The sequence below is a fragment of the Notolepis coatsorum genome (genome assembly GCF_963971535.1).
Source record: "Notolepis coatsorum genome assembly, chromosome: 1".
In the NCBI taxonomy this organism is placed as follows: domain Eukaryota; kingdom Metazoa; phylum Chordata; class Actinopteri; order Aulopiformes; family Paralepididae; genus Notolepis; species Notolepis coatsorum.
The window spans coordinates 79,915,652-79,935,115 of record NC_140165.1 but is presented as its reverse complement, the minus strand read 5'-3'; the positions used below and the strand labels follow the sequence as shown (position 1 = coordinate 79,935,115).

The window sequence follows — 19,464 nt, the reverse complement described above, 5'->3', positions numbered from 1 at the left end:
TATTTATTTTAACTGTGTGTGTGTGTGTGTGTGTGTGTGTGTGTGTGTGTGTGTGTGTGTGTGTGTGTGTGTGTGTGTGTGTGTGTGTGTGTGTGTGTGTGTGTGTGTGTGTGTGTGTGTGTGTGTGTGTGTGTGTGTGTGTGCGTGTGTCTGTGTGTTACAGTGCGTAGCTGTGTCCATCTTCAGGTGCTGGAGTTGGAGCGCATTACTGGGTTTGGCCTGGAGGTGGCGACAGAGCTGTGTAGAGAAGGACTTAAGAATCTGGAGACACTCCTGATAAAACACACTCCTGTCAACGGACAAGCTATACTACACCTATACAGTAAGACTTTTACTACACCTATACAGTAAGACTTTTACTACGCCTATACAGTAAGACTGTTACTACACCTATACAGTAAGACTGTTGCTACACCTATACAGTAAGACTGTTACTACACCTATACAGTAAGACTGTTGCTACACCTATACAGTAAGACTGTTACTACACCTATACAGTAACACTGTTACTACACCTATACAATAAGACTGTTACTACACCTATACAGTAAGACTTTTGCTACACCTATACAGTAAGACTGTTACTACACCTATACAGTAACACTGTTACTACACCTATACAGTAAGACTGTTACTACACCTATACAGTAAGACTGTTACTACACCTATACAGTAACACTGTTACTACACCTATACAGTAACACTGTTACTACACCTATACAGTAACACTGTTACTACACCTATACAGTAACACTGTTACTACACCTATACAGTAAGACTTAAGACTGTTACTACACCTATACAGTAAGACTGTTACTACACCTATACAGTAACACTGTTACTACACCTATACAGTTACACTGTTACTACACCTATACAGTTAGACTGTTACTACACATATACAGTAACACTGTTACTACACCTATACAGTTACACTGTTAATACACTCTCTCTCTCCTCTCTCTCATCTGTCTCTCCCTCCCTCTATCCATTTCTCTCTCCCTCTCTCTCTCTCTCTCTCTCTCTCTCTCTCTCTCTCTCTCTCTCTCTCTCTCTCTCTCTCTCTCTCTCTCTCTCTCTCTCTCTCTCTCTCTCTCTCTCTCTCTCTCTCTCTCTCTCTCCCTCTCTAGGTAACTCTACCAGTCTAAGGTGTATAGTAATAGACGTATCAGTAGCAGATTATTTTGAAGATCCAGATACTCAGGAGTCAAAGACTCAGTTTGGAGACATTCTCAGTACGCTACAGGTTAGTCTGTGTGTGTGTGTGTATGTGTGTGTGTGTGTGTGTGTGTGTGTGTGTGTGTGTGTGTGTGTGTGTGTGTGTGTGTGTGTGTGTGTGTGTGTGTGTGTGTGTGTGTGTGTGTGTGTGTGTGTGTGTGTGTGTGTGTGTGTGTGTGTGTGTGTGTGTGTGTGTGTGTGCGTGTGTGTGTGTGCGTGTGTGTGTGTGTGTGCGTGCGTGTGTGTGTGTGCGTGTGTGTGTGTGTGTGTGTGTGTGTGTGTGTGTGTGTGTGTGTGTGTGTGTGTGTGTGTGTGTGTGTGTGTGTATTGAACTGTTGAAAGTTGTTGAGCCATATTATATCTGCTAAAGAGACAGATGCCTGCCTGTAAAATAATGCATGAATATTATTCGGCATGCATTTCAACTTCTACAGTATGTAATTCAGTGTGAATAAGGTGTGTGTCTGTGTGTGCGTGTGTGTGTTCCTCAGGCTCTCCAGAGGAGACCAGGGTTGTGTGACATCCTGCAGGTCAAGGCCCAAGGATTCTGCTGACATCAACTGACAAGCACGCACGCACACACACACACACACACACACACACACACACACACACACACACACACACACACACACACACACACACACACACACACACACACACACACACACACACACACACACACACACACACACACACACACACACACACCTACACACACACACACACACCTATACACGCACACACACACACAATCACACACAATCACATACACAAATACACATTCCCACATTTGTAATGTTTTTTTTGCATGCATGCATGCACCCACACACACACACACAGACTGATGCATACACACACAGTCACACACACAGACTGATGCACACACATACGCACACACACAAACATGTACACACACACACACACATACGCACACACACACAAACATGTACACACACACACACACACACACACACACACACACACACACATACAGTCCAAGGACAATCAACCATTTAATCAATCAATCAACCATTCACTCAATATTTCACAGATCAAAAGATCAATATCAGTAGAAGGTAAATGAATGGTGTAATTGAAGGGTTTCATTTCAATTCAACATGCTAACCATATGAATTGATCAATAGATATATAATAAAAATAAAACAAATAGAAGAGGGTCTTCGCTGAATTGTTACTATTTGCGGAAACATTCTAGATCTTTTCAGAATAGTTCTGTTGCCGGGGGAACAGTCTGGGCCCGGTGTGCTTCCTGTCAGCTACCAACAGAACTATAAAAGAAGGAAGGGTCATCACCTCAGAATACCAGTGTTCTATTCTCTGCTTGGTGCCAGACTTTGTTGCCAGTTTGAGTTCAAGTTTCAAGTTCAAGTTTCTTTATTAGTTGTAATACAAAAATACAGAATAATTTTATATGAAATGCTTCTTTCTGTTTTGCTCCTGAGAGTGTGCTAGATACAAATAGATAAGTATAAAATAAGTATAAAATAGAAGTCAAAAGTACATAAACAAAAGTGTTCAATATACATATATACAATATACAATGCCGAGTAGAAAAAGTAACTGAGTTACAATACAAAATACAGTACAATGCAGAAATGGGATGAGGTACAATTTAGGGTAAGGTGTAATGAGGTATGAGGTTAGTGCAAATCTCTTTACCAATAAATATAAAGTGTGTTAAAGTGTCTAAAGTGGGTAAAGGGGGTGCTGCAGTGAGTTGTTTATTTAAAGTGAGTGTGTGCGTGTGGATGTGTGTGCTGTGAGTATATTTGATGGTTTGTTACATAGTGTTATTGTCATTGAGCATCCTGATGGCCTAGGGATAGAAGCTCTTTCTGAGTCTCTCTGTGGTATCTCTTGCCTGATCGCAGCAGTTCAAAGAGGCAGTTGTTTGGGTGGCTGGAGTCTTTGATTATTCTCTTAGCCTTACCCATGCAACGCTTGTTGTAAATGTCTTGGAGAGTGGGAAGCCCACCTCCAATTGTGCGTTCAGCTGAACGGGCCACTCTCTGTAGTCTGCTACGATCTTGTGTGGTGCTATTCCCAAACCAGGAGGTGATATTGCCAGTCAGGATGCTCTCTATTGTGCATGAGTATAAGTTCTTAAGGATCTTCTGACTCACTTTGAACTTCCTTAGGCGCCTAAGGAAGTAGAGGCGTTGCCGTGCCTTCTTGATTACACTGTCAATGTGTGTGGTCCATGTCAAGTCCTCGGATATGTGGACTCCGAGGTACTTAAAACTGTTCACTCTCTCAACCGGTGCCCCATCGATGCTGAGGGGGCTGTAGTCCCTGACCCCCGACCTCCTAAAGTCCAAAATCATCTCTTTTGTTTTGCTGACGTTCAGGGAGAGGCAGTTCTCCTGACACCACCGCGACAGATTCTCTACCTCTTCCAGGTAGGCCCTCTCATCGTTTGCAGAGATCAGGCCCACCACTACTGTGTCATCAGCAAATTTGATGATTGTGTTGTTGTTCTGCTGTGCCACACAGTTGTGTGTGTACAGCGAGTAGAGGAGGGGACTCAGAACACAGCTCTGGGGGGCCCCTATGTTGAGCGTGATGGATGAGGAGGTGCAGTTGCCTGCTCTCACCACCTGGGTTCTAACCGTCAGGAAGTCCAAGACCCACTGGCAGAGGTCATAGTTCAAGCCCAGGTACCTGAGCTTGGCTATGAGTTTGGGGGGGACTATGGTATTGAATGCTGAGCTGTAGTCGATGAACAGCATTCTCACATAGTTCCCCTGCCTCTTGTCCAGGTGTGATGTACATGGGCTATGGCGTCCTCCGTGGACCTGTTGGGGCGGTATGCAAATTGCAGGGGGTCCAGGTTGATGGGGAGGGAGGAACAGATGTAGCCCTTCACTAGCTTCTCAAAGCACTTCATGGTTATGGAGGTGAGAGCTACAGGGCGGTAGTCGTTGAGGCAAGCGGGCGTAGATTTTTTGGGTACAGGGATAATGGTGGACTTCTTGACAGCCTGTTCTAAGTGAAGCCTGTATTGAAATAAAAAATATACCAGCTATCTGAGGAAACATCAACCAATATACTGTATCAAACATTAGCAAGACATCTGAATTAATAATGAAATCAATTTAAATGGACGAGGCTGGTCCCATTCAACTCTGTGTCGGCCGAACTGAAAGTTTCTACACTTGTGACGTGATGACCCTTCCTTCTGTTATAGTTTCCTTGCACTACAACAGGAAGTACACTGGGGCCAATATACAATGTCTATGCAAAGGTCTATACTCTGCCACACTACAGAAGGTTAACCCTTTACTATCACACTACCGACGGTAACCGTCGGTAGTGTGATAGTAAAGGGTTAACCTTCTGTAGTGTGGCAGTGAAAGCGTTAACCTGCTGTTGTGAGGCAGTGAAAGGGTTAACCTTCTGTGTATTGTCGCGGCGAAAGGGTTAACTGTTTGGTAGTGGGGCAGTGAAAGGGTTAATGAGCCCCAACTCGTTCTGATAGAGTTGGCATTAACCCTTTCAAATGGTGTCCACCTAATTTGGGAATAAAAACTGATTCTGTTTGATTCATTGAGTTTTTTGGTCTGAGAGTATCACCAGGTATCAGGTTACATGCACAGCCTGGCGATAGTGAGAGGAGGAAGGACCCATATCGCTGTTTGACTGCCGATACCAACAACATTCAGTGTTGTCCCGATACCAAGTACAGTACCATTGAACCATCACTTTTACTGTAGAGACATAGACCATCAGTTTGTGGTAATTGGGCAAAGGTTTTTTGAGATATATTATCAGTGTTACTCTATTAGGAGATCTGACATGCTGATGTGTTACACATTTAGCTAATTAAGTCACTTGGCTTTGATTTTCTGGCATGTTACTTGGTTTCTCTGTATCAGATTTTAGTATCTGGGAAATTCTCCAATACCCTAATATCCCATACCTGTATCAGTATCTCTTTTAGCCTGGTATCAGACCCATATCCCAAACCAGTGTCACTATCTGTTTTAGACTGATATCAGACTGATATCCCATACCAGTATCAGTTTCTGTTGGTATCAGACTGATATCCCACACCAGTGTCAGTATCGGTGCATCCCTATAGACTGTTGTAACCCCAGGTTACTAGAGCTCCTATGACACAAGACAAGAGCAACTGCATCCTAGCATTTGTTTAATTGATTCTAGGGAATCGAAAGTATTGTATAGAAATAGTGAGTAAATACTGATGCAACGAATAGTTAATGACTCCAAAACGGATGTAACATTGAAATGAGATTTGACCAATCAGAGCGTTAGGCCCGCCTCTTATGTTTAACCTTGAACTCCGGTCAAGACCAGTTCTTTCCTTTGTCGAGTCAAGAATGATACCAGGTGGATGTTAAGCTGTCCCTTGCGTCGGAAATAAGTGTAACGTGAGAAAGAATACTTGATATATGATAACTATCAGCAGATTACTGATAGAAGAGCACTATATAAGAGAATACTTCTATGATACCCTGAGTTGATTCCGGAAAAAGAACCTTTGTGGATATTGTGAAAAGTGTGCGAGTGTATTTACCATACACTCGTCGACGGTTGCTAGTTAGCATCAGAGAAACCCTTGGTGAGTCTCAAACAAGAGAAATGTGAATATTAGAAAGTTGTGTTAATATGAGAATTGAGTGTAATGTGAATATTAGAGAATTTAGTGTAACGATAAACGTTACCCTGGCTAATTAGCCACTGTGAGCTTGTTGTAGCTTACTGCCATAGTAAGCAATATAACGTTAGCTGGAATGTCGCAATATGGCTCCTCACAAGCACCCAGGGCCGATATACAGACAGGCGATGCATGAAAACAGAATGAAAAGAGTGAACCCATTTACAGGTTGTAAATGCACTTTATTGTATACGGTTACAAATGCCAAATTGAAGATGCTTTATTGAATGAGACATTGATATGCACGTATGGTTTTGTATTACAAGGCTGGGTTTTTGAGTTGGAGTTGATTTGGATCCTGGATTCGTCTGTTCGTCTGCTGGTTCCTTGGACTGCATCGGCAACGACAGGCTGGCGAGCCTCCCACGAGAACGACCTGTGAAGTGAACGACAAGTACAGAGTTAAAGTTGCTTTCTACAGAGCGGTAGGATAAGCTCACTCCATTCCACACGTTTCCCAAGATGGATTCGTATCAGCTGTCAACCATCCCGATTTTCCCGGGATTGTCCCGAATTTCAACCTTCCTTCCCGCCGTCATCCCGTTCCCGGATTTTTCCCATTTTTTTAAATGTATATTCATTTTTACAAAATGGCTGCAATTCCCATACTAGGACCTCTACTATTCCTAATTTATGCAAATGACATGTCGTCAGCTTGTGACTGCAACTTGTTCCTGTTTGCGGACGACTCAGCCCTGCTGGTCTCTGACAAGAACAAGTTACAGGTTGAAAAAGCCCTCAGCTCGGAACTAGGCAAAATCTGCATATGGCTTGCCGACAACAAACTATCATTACACATGGGCAAAACAGAGTCCATTCTCTTCGGTTCAAATAACAAACTCAGCAAGACCGACGGCTTTGCAGTTACAGTGGGTGACAATACAGTGGGTCACAAGGAAAGATGAAATTACCTACCTGGGTTCCATCCTAGAGGCTAATCTTTCCTGTGACAAAATGGCTATCCAATGTAATAAAAAAAGTCAACCAACGAACTCGATTCTTGTACCGGATCTCCTCTCTGGTAAACAACAAGATTTTCCTCCATATTGCGCAAAAATCAATGCACAAAACTGTCGGAAATGGAAACGCTTTACTCAACGCTATTTAATTCTTTAAAATACAACAACTCTACTAGACTAGAAAACCAAGTTAACATTCTAAAGACAGAGATCAAAGCAATATACAGACAAAAATCGGAAATGCAAATACGCAGCACAAGACAACAGCAGTATTTCCAAGGTTCTAAACCTAGTCACCTATTAGCCATGCGATTAAGAATTAATGCAAAATTTGCAGATATAACTGCCATTAGAAAACAACAAGTACTTGTAACAGACCCCAAAATAATAAACGATACATTCAAAGAATTCTACTCCGACTTGTATAATTCAGAAACGACCTTTGATCAAATCAAATTAGACACATATCTTAATCAAATTACTCTCCCTAAACTTTCGGAGGACGACGCTAAACAGTTAGAAGCACCGATCACATTAGAAGAACTCAAGAAGGCCATATCCGGAATGAAAAACGGTAAGGCACCGGGAAATGACGGTATCCCATCAGAAATGTACCTTTCTTGCTGGGACATATTTGGACCCTTATTACTAAATATGATCTTATACTCAGTCAAGGAGGGGAGCTTCCATAAACACCACAATATCGCACTCATTTCAGTCCTTCTCAAAAAAGACAAAGACCCCACTGAGTGCGGTAGTTACCGACCTTTAAGCCTTCTCGGAACCGATGTCAAACTGTACTCTAAGATATTAGCCATCAGATTGCAAAAGCATATGACGTCTTTAGTTCATCCGGACCAAACTGGCTTCATAAGAGGTCGCCTGATCAATGATAACATAAGGCGAATACTGCACGTACTAGATGCAGACAATGAGGACACCACACCTAAGGCGATGCTATCCCTGGATGCTATGAAAGCATTTGACAGGCTGGAATGGGCGTTTCTATGGGCAGTATTAGAAAGGATGGAGTTAGGAAAAGGATTCATTGATATGATTAAAGTACTATACAAGGACCCATCTGCCATGATTACTACAGGCACATTCATCTCCGAAATCTTTCCGGTATCACGCTCAGCCAGACAGGGTTGCCCTCTTAGTCCCGGACTATTCGATCTATCATTAGAGCCTTTAGCACAATTTATAAGACATTCCCAACACATAGAACCAATCGTAATCAAGGGCACACAACATAAAATTAGTTTATATGCGGACGACGTAATATTGTTCATGCAAAACCCCAACACCACATTGCCGCATCTACTCAAGTTGATAGAGAACTTTGGTGATTTATCGGGATTTAAAATAAATTGGCCTAAGTCGGCTTTCCTTCCTCTTAACATCCGGGCAAAAAAAGACACAACCCTCCCAGGTTGCGATACCCATGGTTAAACATTTTAGATGCTTGGGTGTGGAAATTTTTCCCACCATAAGACAAACGGTGAAGCACAATTACACAAAAATACAGAACAAAATCAAAGACGACCTGGACAGGTGGGCAAAACTTAAAAACTCAGTACAGGCAAGGGTATCAATAGTTAAGATGAATGTGTAACCAAGAATCAATTTCATCAGCTCAATGCTACCGTTACCTCCTCCAGAGGGCTACTGGAAAAGATTACAATCCTCCACATACAAATTTATTTGGAATAACAAACCACCTCGCATAAAAAGATCCACCGCACAGAGAAATAAAGCAGACGGTGGCATGGCAGTTCCAGATTTTTTACAATATTTTAAGGCTTTCTCATTAAGACCATTGAAAATATGGTTTGATCCCCAGGCTTTGGTATCTTGGAGAGAATTGGAAGAAAACATAGTAGCCCCACAGAGACTGAAAGACATAGCACACACTAAACTTTCAATCAAGCATTGTGAGCGGGAATTTGGCCCCATAATTACCCATGCAATCAGAACATGGCGGGAAACACAAAAGAAATATCCTAACCCTCAAGAATGGCATAATCACACAATAACAATGCACTCTTAATGGGAAAACGCCCTATAAGATTCCCTATATGGGAAGAGCATGGCATACACTCATTAGGGGATATTTTTAATAACCAGGGCTTCTGTAGTTATGGCGAAATATGCACAAAGTTTAACCTCACCGAGTCCACATGGCTTTTTTATATACAGTTACGACTATGTCTGAGGTCTCACGGTGTTCCATTACTCATACCAATTGAACACCACAGATTCCACAAATTTTTCTATGAAAGAGAAACATTAGGAGGTTTTGTATCAGGTTTTTATTATCAATTACTAACGTCCTCGTATGAAACCCTTCAACTAGACACTGTCTGGAGGAGGGATATACCAGACCTGGAAAATGACTTTGATTGGCAAGGAGCCTGGGCAAATGTCCGACTCACATCAAGGAACCCGGATCATCAACAAATCAATCTGAACTATATTCACAGGACATACTTGACTCCTATAAGACTGTGCAGAATGGGGCTTAAACAAGACTCCAAATGCTCCCAATGTACAAATGGGGACGAAGGAACATTTATGCACATGTATTGGGACTGCCCACCAGTTAAGGCATTCTGGAAAGATGTGTCCCAACAGTTATCAAAACTCGTATCTTGGAATATACCTGTACACCCCTCGGTATTACTATTGAACGATGTTTTTGAGTTTGCAGTGAATCCACAGCTAAAGAGATTGGTTTTATCGGGTATCACAGTAGCTAAAAAGCTGATCGCATCACGCTGGTTTCAACTGGAAAAAATTTGCCGGAAAGTTTGGTTTCTTACATATCTCGATGTGATATATCAAGAAATATCTACAGCAAGAATTCTGGGTCTCAATGAATCCAAAATGACAATGTGGGTAGAAGTGGTGGAGAGAATAAAAGCTAGCTTATAATGGTAGTGTCTGGTTAGGAGTGAGGGATAATGGAGGTACTATCCAAGGGGGGGTCCGGGAGGGGGGGGTTCGAGCTGGAGCATATGTGTGTAGGGTTTTAGAAAATAGGTATTAGGGGTATATTCTATACTAACATTTATATAATTTTATATAATTTATATAATTGTAATTTATTGGATATACACTGTATACGGTCAAAATGTTATTATGGACTATTTTTGTTTTATCTTGTTTCTGTACTTGCATGTAATTTTAACCACCTTGACTGAAAGTTTCATTATGCATTATGTGTTGAGTACTGACTTTTAATAATTTTTGTTCTGCAATAATAAAGAATATATAAAAAAAAAAAAAAAAAAAAAGGTACCCATGTACATGTCAAAATACTTCCCAAAGGTGAATACCACGATCACAACACCAGAGGGAGCTCCACAAATCATGTTAAACCCAGATTCGGCTCAAACAAGGGACTAAACACGTTTCGCAATTATGCCACATCAATGTGGAACGCCCTACCCAATGCTGTAAAGGAATGTGAATCACTACCCACTTTCAAAAACACTCTCAAAGAACACCTACGGGAGACTGCAATTCGAAACTGGCCCCTACAAATTACCTAACCCAGTTGTACAGTAAATTACCAAGTATGGCTTTGTGAGTATTCCAATGTACAGTGTACAGTGTCCCCCACCCCCCCTCCTACCCAACCCCCCCCACCTCCAATGTACAGCCCCCCACCCACCCACCCAACCCCACCCCACCTACCCAACCTCCTCCAATGTACAGTTTCTACGTCAAATGTATATACACTCTTTTTCTGGACACTTTTTGTAGCACAAACAGTACTATATTTGCAAATCTGGTATGTCATAAATGTATAGATGTAGCAGTACTGTCTATCTGTATGTTGTGTGTGTCATATGTTATGATGAATTGAAAATGGGGGACCCTGATGTAAACAAGACGAAAGTCTTTCTCTGGTCTGCATCCCCTTAACAATTGTATGTATTGAGCTGTACTGTACTGTACCCATTCTGCAATCTGTTAATACATTTTTCAATCAATCAATCAATCAACACTGTAGGGAACTTCAGGGTAAAGGTCTGACCCACTTCCAGTGATGAGGCTAAGCTACGCTAATGGTGCGGGCGTTCCCTAAGCCTAATGCATGCAGAGAGACAAAAAAGGTATGTATTTTCTTGTCTAACTCCAGGGAAGATGTTAAATAAGCTAATTCCCCAAAATGTTGGAGTTTTCCTTTAAGCTCCACTTGTCTATGTTTATAGATATTAATGACAAACTGTCTAAGATCATTGGGATGTAGGCTACAATGTCAATTTTGTTTTAGGGTTAGATTTAGCCTTTGAGTGTGTTATATATTAGATTAGATTTTAGATGTCTAGGTTATTGTCATTGCACATGGTACAAAATGTGACAAAATGGCATCCAATGTAATAAAAAAAGTCAACCAACAAACTCGATTCTTGTACCGGATCTCCTCTCTGGTAAACAAGAATACCCTGAAGACTCTGGCAGGAGCACTCATTCAAGGGTACTACGACTATGCTTGCACCTCATGGTACCAAAGCACCTCAAAGGCACTAAAAAACAAATTACAAACATCTCAAAACAAACTAGTCAGACTACTGCTTGACCTTACTCCTAGAACCCACCTCACCCCTGCCCACTTTGACAACCTAGGATGGCTTAGAGTAGACGACAGAGTACAGCAACTTGCAATGGGCCTGGTCTACAAGATACACTACATGACAAAGGTACCCATGTACATGTCAAAATACTTCCCAAAGGTGAATACCACGATCACAACACCAGAGGGAGCTCCACAAATCATGTTAAACCCAGATTCGGCTCAAACAAGGGACTAAACACGTTTCGCAATTATGCCACATCAATGTGGAACGCCCTACCCAATGCTGTAAAGGAATGTGAATCACTACCCACTTTCAAAAACACTCTCAAAGAACACCTACGGGAGACTGCAATTTGAAACTGGCCCCTACAAATTACCTAACCCAGTTGTACAGTAAATGACCAAGTATGGCTTTGTGAGTATTCCAGTGTACAGTGTCCCCCACCCCCCCCCTACCCAACCCCCCCCCACCTCCAATGTACAGCCCCCCACCCACCCACCCAACCCCACCCCACCTACCCAACCTCCTCCAATGTACAGTTTCTACGTCAAATGTATATACACTCTTTTTCTGGACACTTTTTGTAGCACAAACAGTACTATATTTGCAAATCTGGTATGTCATAAATGTATAGATGTAGCAGTACTGTCTATCTGTATGTTGTGTGTGTCATATGTTATGATGAATTGAAAATGTGGGACCCTGATGTAAACAAGACGAAAGTCTTTCTCTGGTCTGCATCCCCTTAACAATTGTATGTATTGATCTGTACTGTACTGTACCCATTCTGCAATCTGTTAATACATTTTTCAATCAATCAATCAAAACTGTAGGGAACTTCAGGGTAAAGGTCTGACCCACTTCCAGTGATGAAGCTAAGCTACGCTAATGGTGCGGGCATTCCCTAAGCCTAATGCATGCAGAGAGACAAAAAAGGTATGTATTTTCTTGTCTAACTCCAGGGAAGATGTTAAATAAGCTAATTCCCCAAAATGTTGGAGTTTTCCTTTAAGCTCCACTTGTCTATGTTTATAGATATTAATGACAAACTGTCTAAGATCATTGGGATGTAGGCTACAATGTCAATTTTGTTTTAGGGTTAGATTTAGCCTTTGAGTGTGTTATATATTAGATTAGATTTTAGATGTCTAGGTTATTGTCATTGCACATGGTACAAAATGTGACAAAATGGCATCCAATGTAATAAAAAAAGTCAACCAACAAACTCGATTCTTGTACCGGATCTCCTCTCTGGTAAACAAGAATACCCTGAAGACTCTGGCAGGAGCACTCATTCAAGGGTACTACGACTATGCTTGCACCTCATGGTACCAAAGCACCTCAAAGGCACTAAAAAACAAATTACAAACATCTCAAAACAAACTAGTCAGACTACTGCTTGACCTTACTCCTAGAACCCACTCACCCCTGCCCACTTTGACAACCTAGGATGGCTTAGAGTAGACGACAGAGTACAGCAACTTGCAATGGGCCTGGTCTACAAGATACACTACATGACAAAGGTACCCATGTACATGTCAAAATACTTCCCAAAGGTGAATACCACGATCACAACACCAGAGGGAACTCCACAAATCATGTTAAACCCAGATTCGGCTCAAACAAGGGACTAAACACGTTTAGCAATTATGCCACATCAATGTGGAACGCCCTACCCAATGCTGTAAAGGAATGTGAATCACTACCCACTTTCAAAAACACTCTCAAAGAACACCTACGGGAGACTGCAATTCGAAACTGGCCCCTACAAATTACCTAACCCAGTTGTACAGTAAATGACCAAGTATGGCTTTGTGAGTATTCCAATGTACAGTTTTCTTTGAGGAAAAAGTGGAGAACATCCACAGCTCCTTCTCCCAACCCCCACCCATTCCAAATGCTGAATCGAGAACCTCATCCTTCACTCTGTCATCTTTCTCTCCCATTACAGAAGCCGAGACCCTGACACTGGTAACGTCGAACCGTCCGACTACATGCCAGCTGGACCGGCTACCCTCCCCACTCCTCCAGACCATAGCACCAGACATCCTCCCATTCCTAACTGCAACCATCAACTCCTCACTCAACTCGGGGGTGGTCCCCACCTCCCTAAAACAAGCCAGAGTCACGCCCCTCATAAAAAAACCAACCCTGAACCCTACCGTCATAGGCAACTACCGTCCTGTCTCTCTTCTCTCCTTCCTTTCTAAAACACTTGAACGTGCTGTATCCAACCAACTTACAGCTTATCTCTTACAGAATGACCTCCTAGACCCTAATCAGTCAGGCTTCAGGACTGGTCACTCCACAGAGACAGCCCTCATTGCGGTCACAGAGGCACTTCACTTAGCAAAAGCGAAAGGCCTCTCCTCTGTCCTGATTCTCCTAGATCTATCTGCAGCCTTCGACACAGTAAACCACCAGATCCTCCTCGCGGCCCTCGCAGGAATGGGAGTGGCTAGCTCTGCGCTGACATGGCTGTCATGTGTCATCATACCTCAATGACCGCTCCTACCAAGTGTCATGGAGAGGGACCCTGTCGGCCACCCGCCCCCTGCGGACGGGTGTCCCCCAGGGCTCGGTTTTAGGACCGCTTCTCTTCTCCCTCTACACTAAATCACTGGGTAACATTATCAGGTCTCATGGTGTCTCCTACCATTGTTATGCCGACGATACTCAACTCTTCATCTCCTTCCCTCCCTCAGATATCCACGTCTCTGAGCGGATCTCGGCCTGTCTGTCCGACATCTCCGCCTGGATGACGACCAACCACCTCAAACTGAACCTAAGCAAAACAGAATTGCTCCACCTGCCGGCCAAATCCTCCCCCCTGACCGACCTCTCCATCACAGTCGAGAATGCAGCTGTGACCGCGTCCCCGACCGCCAAGAACCTTGGTGTTGTCCTCGACGACCAGTTGAACTTCTCTGCTCACATCGCAGCGACAACCAGAACCTGCCGATTCCTCCTGAGCAACGTCAGAAGGATCCGCCCCTTCCTGACAAAAGAAGCCACCCAACTCCTCGTCCAATCAACAGTCATCTCCCGCCTCGACTACTGCAACGCACTGCTCGCTGGCCTCCCGGCCACTGCCACTAAGTCTCTTCAACTCATTCAGAACGCAGCGGCCCGCCTGATCTCAAACCTACCGAAGTCGGCCCATGTCACCCCACTTCTTAGGGACCTGCACTGGCTCCCCATTGCTGCACGAATCCGCTTCAAGGCCCTCGACCTAGCATACCGTGCGGCAAAGGGAACCGCTCCCGCCTACCTCCGGTCAATGGTCTCTAACTACACACCCTCAAGACCCCTACGCTCTGCATCTTCTGGCCGCCTCAGACCTACTCCTATCCAAGCTCCGGGAGGGTCATCAAAGAGAAGTCGCCTATTCTCAGTCCTTGCCCCACAATGGTGCACAATGAACTACCCACCCCAGTTAGGACAGCCGAAACACGTCCAATATTTCGCCGTCGACTAAAGACGCACTTCTTCAACCATTATCTGAATAAAAAAAATATATATATATATCTAACCCTAACTAACCGTACTGTCATGCACTTGTCCTAATAAACTAACCTACACTGTAGCACTCAACACTTTGATGAACATTGTTGCTCAGCTGATATAGTTGTGCCCTTCCTGATGGCTTGTCGTACAGAATGTGTAAGTCGTTTTGGAGTGGTTGGTGACACCATAGATATCTATAGAACACTAGATAGCTTAAGGCGGAGTCACCAGCGTCACTGAACCGCCGCCATCTTGCCAGGGGCAGCCTTGAGTGAGAGTGAGTGAGCTGCACAGACAAAAATACTCATAACTCGCTGAAATATTGAAGATGTTTTTTTTTTACAAACCGCTTGAATCATAGCCACGTTAATAATGCTTGTAATAAACCAAACCGTTTGTAAATCCGTCAATATTTCAGCGAGTTATGAGTATTTTTGTTTGTGCAGCTCAACTCACTCTCACTCAAGGCTGCCCCTGGCAAGATGGCGGCGGTTCAGTGACGTCGCTCTCCATTGGCCGGCAGCGCGGGCAAGCTATCTAGTGTTCTATATATATCTATGGGTGACACGGCACCGTGGTCAGCTGTCTGAGAGAGAGAGGGGGGGGGGTAGGGTGACCAGGTGTCCCCCTTTTGGTTGTACTGTCCCACCATTTGACCAAATGTCCCGCGTCCCTCATATTGAGAGGATGTCCCTCTTTTCGAAGCCAAAAAAAACATGCGTCTAAAAGCCCCTCCCTACAGACAGTAAACGTAGCAACATTGCTCTGATTGGTTATAGTACTTTAGCGCGCTGCTTGCCTGCTTGTGACGTGACTGAGTCGTGACGCTACCTCATATCGCAGATCTGATTGGTTATAGTAATTTAGCGCACTGCTCTGCTCGTGAGAGTTGAACTTGTGACGCTACCTCATATCGCAAATCTGATTGGTCAAAAAAAAAAAAACAACATTACAAGCGAACTAGTTCAAGATGGAAAGCAGTAAAAAGAAACGGACCTGCAGTTACAACCAAGACTGGCAAACGACACATGACTGGGTGAGGCAGATGGCAGGCAATCCGCAGCAGGCTTTCTGTGTTTTGTGTCATAGTTCGTTTTCAATTGCGCATGGAGGAGAATACGACTTGAAGCGCCACAGTGGACGTGAGTCTCACTTGAAAGTGGTTCACCAAAAAGAAACATCCAGATCTATGGATACGTTTCTTTTTAAACCAAACAATGATAGCCAGACGGACAAGGTCACTGCAGCTGAGATAACAAGTGTCTATCACACAGTACAACACTCCCATTCATACAGGTCAGCCGACTGTGGTATGAAACTAGCTCCTGTCATTTTGCCAGACTCAGTTATTCTAATACAAAAATTTACATTATCTATCTGTCCCACTTTGTCCCACTTTGTCCCACCAAAATCTTACTGTTGTCCCACTTTGTCCCACCAAAATCTTACTGTTGTCCCACTTTTGGACTTTTTGCATCTGGTCACCCTAGGGGGGGTGAGAGAGAGAGAGAGAGAGAGAGAGAGAGAGAGAGAGAGAGAGAGAGAGAGAGAGAGAGAGAGAGAGAGAGAGAGAGAGAGAGAGAGAGAGAGACGTGAAAACTCCCCTGTCAAAGTTTCAGCAGCTCCTCGTGGACTCACTCACGGTATATCATTTGACCGTTGGAAACGTTCAGCTAACGGCACCAATCGATTGATCGATCAGTCAACCTTATTTCAATCGAATAATATGACTTCGCCTCCAACAACGGAATAGACTACCGCGGCCGAATAACGGGATTTATTAAGAGAGAGAGAGAGAGAGAGAGAGAGAGAGAGAGAGAGAGAGAGAGAGAGAGAGAGAGAGAGAGAGAGAGAGAGAGAGAGAGAGAGAGAGAGAGAGAGAGAGAGAACCCACGGGATATATATTATATTAAGTTACTGGTAGACCGCAGAGATAACGGGAGTTGTCCGGGGCAGGATGAGTGGAGTCGGGGATGTGGTGTGTGAGGGCTGGCTCCGAAAATCTCCCCGGAGAAAAAGTTACGGCGATATGTGAGTATTCACAAGTGTGTGTGTGTGTGTGTGTGTGTGTGTGTGTGTGTGTGTGTGTGTGTGTGTGTGTGTGTGTGTGGCGCGCGCGCGCGCGTGCGTGCGTGTGTGTGTGTGTGAAGGCTATTAGCCCTGGAGGTGCGATTTTGTGTTTGTGAGTGTGTGCGTGCGTGCGTGTGTGTGTGTGTGTGTGATAGGCTTTTCTTACATGGCCTAATTTTGAGCTTTAATTTATAGATTAATCATGACCTCTCCCTCTTATCAATAAGTTCACAGCAAGTCATTTACTAAAGTCATCATATAGGACCTGGCTATAAGGCATAAACCAACACTAACAATTGTCACTTTTGTACTCAAATAGTACCATGTATAATCTAATTTGAACTAATATCATGTTTTCTTTTTTTGTTGACTATACCATGATCATATACCGGGACTATTTTATTACACTATACTTTCATTCTGTCTATTTTATGCTTATTTTATGCCTATGTCTATTTTATGTCTATTTTACTGCTGTGAGTTGCAGTCCTTGTATGAAAGGGCGACAGTGGCTCGGGAGGTATAGAGCGGTCGTCTGGTAATTCCGGAGGTTCCTGGTTCGATTCCCGCTCCTCCCGGGCAGTGTGTCGAAGTGTCCTTGAGCAAGACACTTAACCCCTAATTGCTCCCGATGTGCAGGTTGGCACCTTGCATGGAATTGCCTCCGCCGTCGGTGAGTGATTGTGTGAGTGAATGGGTGAATGAATGTGAGGAACAAGTTGTAAAGCGCTTTGGATAAAAGCGCTATATAAATGCACCATTTACCATTTATACAAATTAAGTGCATTATTATTATTAGTAATAGTAGTGGTATTAAACCAACAAATAATGGAAATACCATGATACTTATTTTTATATATATATATATTTTTTATAAATACATGATACTTTCTTTGGAAATACCACGATACTTTTTCGTAAAGGGTATACAACCTGTAATTCAGGTATGTTTTGAATTAAAACCACCATGAAAATTAGGTGTACGACAGACGGACAGCCGTTGACACAAACAGATACGGGACGTGTTGTTGTTGTTAAAACGGTAAATATATTCTAAACCTCTTGCTCTACCGGCAGCAGCAGCAGCATGCAGCAGGGCGCGTGCATTCCGGTAAAAGACAGCTTACTGTTTGCTGTTAGCTCGCTGTTTTTCTTGAGCTCTGATGCGTTACTCCCCCTTCACGTGCACGTGCACACACACACACGCACACACACACACACACACACACACATTCACACGCGGCTATATAGGCGAGGCAGGCGAGGCAGCCGCCTCAGGGCCCGCGGGGGGGGGGGGGGCGGGACTGAATGGAGCTCCCGTTCGTGGGACTGGATCGACAGACTGACTGTGCGTTTGTTTTGATTGTAGGCTCCTCCCGTTTTGCCAGTACTGTGGTACGACTGATAGCGTGTGGTTTAGGAACAGGGCGTTTTACACAAATCCAGCGCTCCCTTTCTTGGCTGTGACGTAGCCACGTACGTTTCTTGTGCCACGTTCACGTTACGTGGGAAGAAGCGGAAGAACCAGCTTCCGACTGGGAAAAACCATTCACGTCAGCCTCCTAGTGGTAATTCCTACTAGGACATATGGGATTTTTTATAGACCCCGATATCTCCCACTTCGCGTCACGAATTGCGGAAGTATGGATGTGGGCGTTTCATCGAGTCAATTCGTGAAGGCTTCCTAGTTGTAGCAACGAGATGTCCTCTGCATGGTTCTTCCGCTTATTCCCACGTAACGTGAACGCGGCACAAGAAACTTACGTGGCTACGTCACAGCCAAGAAAGGGAGCGCTGGACGTAACAACAAAGATGGCGTCGGTTACGAATAGTTTCAGAGGAAAAAGATCGCTTGCTATTTGTAATAAATGCAATGCAGAAGTTCCACGAGGAGGGAAAGGGGCAACAAGCTATAATAAGCTCGCCGGGACATTTACTGAGGACCAGCACAAAGTGTGGATATTATGATTTAACAAGTCTATCTGTCCAGGACGATGACAACATTATTGCAGGTAAGCAGGCAGCCTAGCCGTTCTAACTACTAACGTTATCACGCTAGCTTGGATGCTAACTAACGTAATGTCATGGTGAATGAATGAAAACTTTATTTAACAGATTGCAGAATGGGTACAATACAGTACAGCTCAATACATACAATTGTTAAGGGGATGCAGACCAGAGAAAGACTTTCGTCTTGTTACATCAGGGTCCCCCATTTTCAATTCATCATAACATAATGACATACATGACATACAGATAGACAGTAGTGCTACATCTATACATGACATACCAGATTTGCAAATACAGTACTGTTTGTGATACAAAAAGAGTCCAGAAAAGAGAGTATATACATTTGACGTATTATTATTGTATTGTGATATGTTTTGTTTCTTGTTGAAAAAAAAATTGATATTTGTTTTTA

At 43.5% G+C, this 19,464-nt stretch overlaps 2 protein-coding genes across 2 annotated transcripts in view; both read left to right on the top strand.

Annotated features, from left to right (window-relative positions):
* Window positions 1-1,738, top strand: part of LOC311239225 (F-box only protein 41-like) — a gene marked incomplete at both ends in the record, with an annotated part of 104,890 nt that extends 103,152 nt beyond the window's left edge. Inside the window, 2 exon segments of the mRNA XM_084327520.1 lie at window positions 164-322; window positions 1,710-1,738. Coding sequence (XP_084183646.1) covers window positions 164-322; window positions 1,710-1,738 — 188 coding nt within the window.
* Window positions 1,739-16,929: 15,191 nt separating this feature from the next.
* Window positions 16,930-19,464, top strand: part of LOC311239142 (GRB2-associated-binding protein 1-like) — a gene marked incomplete at its 5' end in the record, with an annotated part of 37,606 nt that continues 35,071 nt past the window's right edge. The window contains 2 exon segments of the mRNA XM_084327398.1: window positions 16,930-16,975; window positions 16,978-17,003. Coding sequence (XP_084183524.1) covers window positions 16,930-16,975; window positions 16,978-17,003 — 72 coding nt within the window.